General features: G+C 38.2%; 1 protein-coding gene across 1 annotated transcript in view; it reads left to right on the top strand.

Annotated features, from left to right (window-relative positions):
• CUNH8orf88 (chromosome unknown C8orf88 homolog) overlaps nt 1–7,017 on the top strand; it is an 8,898-nt gene extending 1,881 nt beyond the window's left edge. The window contains exons 3-5 of the mRNA XM_017731066.1: nt 1,434–1,518; nt 4,971–5,077; nt 6,742–7,017. Of these exons, the coding sequence (XP_017586555.1) occupies nt 1,434–1,518; nt 4,971–5,077; nt 6,742–6,780 (231 nt within the window). The 3' untranslated portion in view covers nt 6,781–7,017. The remainder of the gene's footprint in view (nt 1–1,433; nt 1,519–4,970; nt 5,078–6,741) is intronic.
• Nucleotides 7,018–7,982: the final 965 nt, after the last annotated feature.

Here is a 7,982-nt window from a genome sequence, read left to right as displayed (position 1 = left end):
TGCATTAAAAGCTGAAAAATGCAGCTTAGGAATTTACGATTCTTATGAAAGTCTATGTGGCATTTCTTTAGTCTTCACTGAATTTAAGTCAGCTCTTTTAAACTTAGAATGCATTTATTCTGTCTTTGCTTATTATGTGTAAATAATAACATCAGGATTCTTTTGTTGCTACCACATGCACAAATTCATTTCAGACAGCAAACATAAAACTTTATTGCTAGAAGTGCTTGGGTTTGTACATGGTATGGATATGTCCTTCAGACTTGAAATTGGTTGTAGCTGTTTGCTGGAAAATGAAGTCTTCTAATTGGAATGCTTCATGTTGCATAGCCTGAGCTTGATTTTCTGTTGATTCTGATTTGAATGTTTTTTCAGAGCGTTGATAGAGGTTTTGTTAGAACAAATGCTGGCTCCTAAATTTTTACTTTTTTTTTTCTTTCTAAGAGTTTTAGTAATCCTGTAGTCCTTCTTTATTGTGTTAAGCTTCTGCAAGATGCCTTTGACTTTAAAAAAAAACCAAAACAACTCAAGTTCCTGGGAGCCTATCTTTGATCCATCATAGGGAAATTAACACTTACACTTGTCTCTTGAGCAGTAATTACTCAGAAGAACAAACTACTTCCTTTTAAATAAGCCTCTCGTCATCAGTGTTGTAATACTCAGTTTCATCAGTATTTAGCTACATGTAGCTGCATATTGCATTTGTTTGAGGTATAGCTGTATTTTTTATATTTTTTAAAACTTTTTCTTTAACATAGTATACGGAAAAGACTTTTTAATAATACTTTTGACCATGAACTGTTTCATGGGTACCCCAAATGCCATCTGAGTAGTGCCCTATCCACCCCTGCTTGATGAGCAGTTTTCAGTTCTTGCCCCCTTCCCATCTGACTCAGAGTGATGTTAAGATACCTCAACTAAACCTGTAGAGCTTTTTCAGAGCTAAGACAAACTGATGGGGATAAACTGCTTTCCGACTTTCCAAAACACTCTTCAAGGTTTTGGCAGCTGGAAAAAACTTGGCATTATACTCTGGATATTGGGTCTTGATGCTTACGAAGCAAATGTTTTCGCTAAGTGGGAGAATCCAAGTCCATCCTTTGGTCTTAAGGAGAGTCCTTCCTGCTTTTGGTATTCCTGAATGTAGCAGCTTATGGCTGTTTTCTAGGTGGGATAATGGAAAAGGAGGGGATAACTGTGTTCTTTCTAAAAACTAGCAATAGCACTGTAAAATTCTGTGTAAAAAATGTCTCTCAAATATGTTCACCTGTATTGTTTTATTGAACTATTCCTTTACTGTATGTAATCAAGAGTAACATTCTACAGGTTCAAATTAAACTGTGCTACAACTGTTACTTTTAACTAAGAAACATGTATCCTTTTTTTAATACACTTAAAGGTGATTAGCTTCATAACTTTCCTTCCTATTGTAGTCATCTGAAATGACAGAAGTGAAGATCTTAACTCAAACTGTGATGCTCTGTCAACCAAAACAACATGAATCAGGAGCAAAAAAAGGTAAAATATTGCATGGGGAGCTGTGTCAGGTTTGTACTTTCTAGATGGAGCACACCTGAACTTTGAAGCGATGTGGGATGTATTTTATTTTTTCTTATCAGCCAGTGCATTGAGTTTGCAGAGCAATATGAAATTTTTCTGGTTTTCACATAACACTCTGGAGAAGATGTAAAAGTTGACTATAACTGAGGTGGAAAATTTCCACTGGTAGAATTGCTTGCATATAGGGATGTAACTGTCTTAAAAAAACCCAAAGAAACCCAACAAAACAAACAAAAAAACCCAACCAACCCCCCCCCAAAAAAAGACCCCAAACATAAAAATTTTTTCACACAAAATCCTGGGTTTGTATAGATGCCTTTGTGTGTAGAAGTACAGATTTGAGTTGCGTCCCTTAGCCTGCTGCAGGGCTTAGTTGTGGCATACAGACTATTGAATGTAATCAGGTTAAGAGCTCAGCATTCTGGCTTCCTTGTCCTGCTCTTCTATGGTGGTTCTGAAATAACAGTATTTGGGTGGTTAGATATGAATTAATTTTTTTTATGATTAATCCTGGTTTATTTTTGTGTCAGTACTGTCCTTAAGGTTTGCTCCTTATGCTTTTTTCTCTGTACTGACTGCCACTGTACTCATAGAGTATTGCTAGTTTAACCAAGTCCAACTTTTACTTCTTTTTTTTTTCATTAAGGGATAATCTCAGATTTCAAACGAATTCTCACGGTACTTCTCTGCCCTGCTTCCTACCTGATTCTTCATTCTTAAACATGTCCCAGAAACTGCATCAGTGATGCAGGTTATTGAGACAATTTCTTTTGTCTGTGTCTTCCATCTTTTGTCTGTGGCATCCATCTGTAATCTCCAATCCTTAAGTAATCTCTGAAGATGTGCGTTGTTCTGTTGCTCTTAGTACTTAAAAATTGAAAGAATTCTACTAAGTTTTATTGAGTTTTTTGTATTTTTGTCAGTCTGAGGTTGCCATCTCTCAGGTTCTTGAGCGGTAGTTCTGTTCTGTCATGTGTTACTGACTTGAAAATAAGTCTTTTATGTATTCCCTTTCAGGTTCAGGTTCATTTCTTCTTCATCTTGATAAATATAATAGAGTTCTGTTCTTTGGATCTCGTTAGATGTCAGACATGTCAAGTTCTATGTGTTTGGTGGTGGCTTTCTGATACTTTCTTATTGTTTCTGCGTGTGGTGGGTAGAGATTGTTTTCTTCTACAAGACCTTAAATGGCTTCTCATCAGATCCTCATCTCTTGTATAAGCCATCACTTTGGATCTTTTTCAGTGGTTAATTTCTCTGTGATGCCTCCCTGAGTCTACTCCACAATTCTCCACAATGTCAAACTTTTTCTCACATTTGTTTTCAAAGGGCTTTTGTTGGTTTGCTGATTGTTGTAATCTTTTCCTTCACCGTAACACAACTTTAGAGGTCCTTCTATTCAGCTACTGCTTATAAATAAGTCTTTTGTTTTCTTTTTTTTCCTTGCATGGTAAAAATTCTTCTAGAACTCTCTTTATGTTCAGCTGTACTTAAAGCTCTAGATAATAATTTCCATTTGATATCTCTTCAGTCATACTGTGCTTTCAGTTATCTGTCTCAGCAGTTCTTAAGTGCAGCATGGGGTTCCCATGGCCCCACTTCTTGAGCTTTTCCAGGTGTCTCTGGATGGCATCCTGTCCTTCAGGTGTGTCAACTGCACCACTCAGGGTGGTGTCATCTGTAAATTTGCTGAGGGTGCCGTTGATCCTACTGTCTGTCATTGATAAAGATATTCAACAGTACTGGTCCAAATATGAAATGCTGAGGGACACGACTCATCACTCACTTATCTACATCCAGACACGACCACTACTCTTTGGATCTTAGGATGGTTTGGGTAGTAGAGGATTAAAAGGTCATCACGTTCTAACCCCCTGCCATGGGGATACCTGCCACTAGACCATGTTACTCAAAGCCCCACCCAGCATGATGATGAACACTCCCAGGGAGGGGGCATCCATAGCTTCTCTGTGCAGCTTTTTCCAGTGCCTCAGCATCCTCATAGTAAAGAATTTTTTCTTCATATCTAACCTAAGCCTACTGTCCCTCAGCTTAAGGCCATTCCCCCTTTTCCCATCACTACATGCCTCTGAAAAATCCCTCTCTAGCCTTCTTGTAGGCCACCACTAAGTACTGGAAGGCTACCCAAAAGTCTCCCAAGAGCCTTTTCTTCTCCAGGCTGAACAACCCCAACTATCTAAGCCTGTCTTCATAGGAGTAGTGTTCCAACCCTGTGATCAACTTAGGGACTCTCCTCTGGACTTGTTCCAACATGAGATCAGATGCAACTGTCCAACCCGTTCCTCATCCAATGAACATCTAATCCATATCTCTCCAATTTGGAGAGAAGGCTTTTGTGGGGGACCGTGTCAAAGGCCTTACAGAAGTCATCATCTCCATAGGTTTTTAATCAAGGGGAGGAAAAAACAAGCTGTTAAGTTTTCAAGTATGCTCATATTCTTTAAACTGTTCTTTTCAAAGTTACCCACAAGCCCTGCCATAGGTTCACCAGTTACTGCAGTCGTTTGTGTTCAAAGGCAGGAAAAAATTAGTGTCATAGTTGACATCAGCTTCTTTCTTGTCAACATCCTACAGTCTGAGAAACAAAAACTGTTGTCCATCAGGTGACAGTGTAACAATCTTGCAGGAAGCCTGTAATTCCTAAAGGAATAAACTTCTTTGTCATCAAGGACCAGAGATGAAGTTTGTTCTTTCTTTGCCTAATTCCTTTCTTCTTGTTTCTGCTCTTGTTTGAGAATATCAATATTTTAAATACTTTAAAATACAGGCATTGCTAGAGATACTGTATCCAAAGCTATGCCACAGTAGAGATAGTGCTGTGAACTTGAATGAGAAGCCTGCATGTTCTGAGCAAAAGCCCTGGCTCTTGTTGGTTCAGCATAACCCCTCATAACTATTTCACTGCTATTAGTATGTTTGCCATTTTACATGCAGCAGATCTCGTAATTACTTTTAGGTGTTAAAAGACATTTAACTTATTACCTCCAAGAAAAGAGACACATGGTTTTTGTTATCTCTCCCCTAGAAATACATGCCACTTTGGAGTGAGTTATAAACAGATTTTCTTGTGGGTTTCAAGACTAGTTTGTGGTGTTTCTGTTAATTAGAACAAGATATGGGAGTCTGTCTTGTGTAAGGTTGGATTCACTTTTTTTCTTCTTTTCTCTTGATTTACTGTGTCGGTTTGAAACAAAGTGAAATGCTCTGTAATTTACTTCAAATTTTCCTGATGCAAGATAAGACTTAAATTACTCCTGTTTTTAAAACTGATTTTTATATACCACATGTAGCATTTCTACTATTCTATAAGTAACCAAATAATTTTTCTGAATTCCCAATCTTAATCCCTTAAACAAGATGTTGAACTCAGTGATTTTGTATATTCACAGAAAGAATCCAATACAGCAGAGATTTCCTTCTGAAGCTTTCAAATGTTTCTCTCTCTCAGAAGAAGCCAGAGTTTCTTCCTGATCATCCAATCGTACTTGAAAAACCAGTAAGTACAATTTTTTTGTATTAAGTGAAGTTATAAAATCATCCATGGAGGTTTTGATAAGCCACTTGAGAGGGAACATTTTCCTTCAAACTAGCCTGCCAACTTGGTAAAAATTTCAAAGAACAGATTGTGCAGTTCAGCACAACTTCTGTATGTAACTTCTCCACTTGGTATTTGACATCTTACCCTGGTTAGTACCACTTAAAGGGAAAGGGGTTTTAATTTGTTTTCAGGAAAAATATCAGTTATCTTTCCATGTTTTCAAAATAAAAGAGAACAATCTTGATACATTTGCATCTTGGTAAAAGTCTTAATCCAGTGTTTTAGTTGTCCATGCATCAGTGTCCACTACAAAGCCATTAATGAGCTCAATGCAGTTTGTAATATCATTATCTTTGATTTTGGGGAGAAATTAATAGAAATGAATGATGAATGTGAAGGATATCCATGTTTACTACCTTAATGTTTGTGATGAAATAATCCTCAAATATTTCACATGCTAGGAGAAAACATCTACTGGATCACATTCCAAACCCCAAGTGTGGGAAAATCTTCCGTGTAAACATTATCTTATTAAGTTAGGCTACATACTAAGTTGCTTTTGAGACCATGGGGATATAGTTCTGCTAGAAATAGGATTCCTCTTATGGAAAAGTATGTCCACATGATTACTGTGTTGGCCACATTTGGAGGCATTTTTAAGCTTTTAGAATTTCTGTCCTTCGAAAAAACAAAAATTAAGTAGTACGTGACCATAATCAGCTTTCCCTGGTTCTGACATTTTATGTCTATTTGTCCTCAAGATGAAAGCTTTATTTATTTGAAAACCTGCTTTCAGATTGGGAAGTTTCAGCTCCTTAATTTCCTAATTTACCCCCCTCTCCCACCACCTGTGTTTCTAAGGGGGACAGATTTTGATAATCTGTATGCTTTCACATGTTTACATTCCTAGGAAAAAGGAGGGTCCCTGCAGAAATCCCTGCTGAATTTTGGCTAATTCAGCCAAAATTCCAGTGTGTTGACTCATCTCATCATCCATTTTACTGCACAGAAACCAGAGGGATTGGTGAGATGCATGTGTAAATTAAATGAATGATGCTTAAAAGTGGCAGAAGGTGGCCTGCGAATAAATTTCTAATGACAAACAGACAATCCTACAGTATTGTATTTTGGAGCAGGTGGTTTTCAACAGTTTGCCGCTGAATTGAGTATTCAGACAGTTCATGCCTATCTTAAGACTTTCCAAGTTCTGAATATTTGAAGCCGCTGCTGAACTATGTGCCCATTTATGAGTAAAAGTTGTATTTTCAGATGAAGAAAACTTCCTAGAGGGACTTGTACAAGGCAGATGCAGTTGTTACAGTTGGTGGACTGTGGACTGCATTTGTCCCGAAGGATACTGGGGGTTTTTTTTTAGATGTGGGGATCAGGGCTACCAATACATAGCTCAGCATTTGAACAGTTACTGTGTTGACACAGTCTTCTAGGAAAATTTTAGATTAAGTCTCTATGATTAATGAAAATAGCGCTGTTTGCCGTTAAAAAAATCCCAAAACAAATTGTGAAATGTACATGGAGTAGAAAAGAGTTGCAAGCAGACCCAAATGAAAACTTTAGGTGCTCTGTTATAACTGAAGTAATTTGAGGTTTGGTTTCTCTTACAGGTGAAGAATAAACCTTTCATTGACATCTGCAAGAAGTGACATGTTGTTTGGAAGATCAGAAATCCATCAATGAGAGAGCTACATTTGATGTAGGTCTTCAAGATTTGGGTACTTGGGTGCCTGCAGATGGAAGGACGACCCTGGGAAACCTATGAAAATGCCTGTTTCTTGCTGTAATTGCCTAAATGCTTTAAGAGACAAACCTTTCATTTGTAAAGCCTGAAATGGTAATATGATTGACGTGAAAATAAATAAATTTCACATATTGGTGTGGCAGATTTTTGTCATTGAATTATTTGTGTTATGTAGCCATATATTTTGCCTGACCATAAATTCTAAAAAAATACTTGATTGGGACTTCTTGCTTTCTCTCAACTCCCTTCCTTAGAAGTAAAGATGGAACAACAAATACTGGCTGTGTCAAATAACAGATGTCTTAGGGTATCTACTCTTCTAGTTTTTGAGGTTTTTTTGGCAAAACTTGACTTGTTTCTTCTTAATTTGAAATCTTCATCTTGACACAAGATATTCCTTAATGTTTTGTGGATACACATACCTTCTTTAAAGGTATGAAGTCTCTTGTTAGTAATAGTTCCACTAACATGAGAAATCTTTTCTCATCACGGATCAAAACAGGAGACCTGCCTATGCATTGCATTCCTTAAAGTTCTTTGTAAATAATTGTCTTGTGTTCTTGAATGTGAAAAGTGAAAGTAATGGGAAAAAACTGAGGAACAAGACAGATTTCAATCATATGTCTTATACAGGTAAATGGGTGTACCAATGCACAGTTAATTCTCTTTTTCCCTTAAATGAGTATGGTATCCAATAGGGAAGTGGAAAGTAGTGGTTCTGTTGGGGTTTTAGGAGCTCTTCTGGGTTTTTTTTTGTTAAAGGAATTTTGCCCATACATGTTGCTAGGGGGACAAATGGCTGGGTACTTAAGAAAAACAAAAGAGCTGGCTACTCTTTGTTTCACCTGGGTGTGTGAGCAGTGGTCTCCGGCATTTGGACAGAGAGGGAGGCTGCTTTCTTCGGCTGCTTTTCCTTCTGCCAGAGAAACCCTGAGATCCCAAGCCCACCTTCCCTGCCCCGCTGGGAGCTGGGCCGTGGCCGTCCTGCCCCACCGTTGCTTCGAGCCTTCGCTACGCTGTAGCCATGCTCGACCTGCCTGCCCAGACCTCCGGGGGGCTCCCACCGCAGCTCCGCAGTTCGGATACACCTCGTCTGCCACCCGCGAT

The sequence above is a fragment of the Corvus brachyrhynchos genome, unplaced genomic scaffold (assembly GCF_000691975.1).
Source record: "Corvus brachyrhynchos isolate BGI_N302 unplaced genomic scaffold, ASM69197v1 scaffold293, whole genome shotgun sequence".
Classification (NCBI taxonomy): Eukaryota; Metazoa; Chordata; class Aves; order Passeriformes; family Corvidae; genus Corvus; species Corvus brachyrhynchos.
This window is presented reverse-complemented; position numbering and strand designations above follow the sequence as displayed.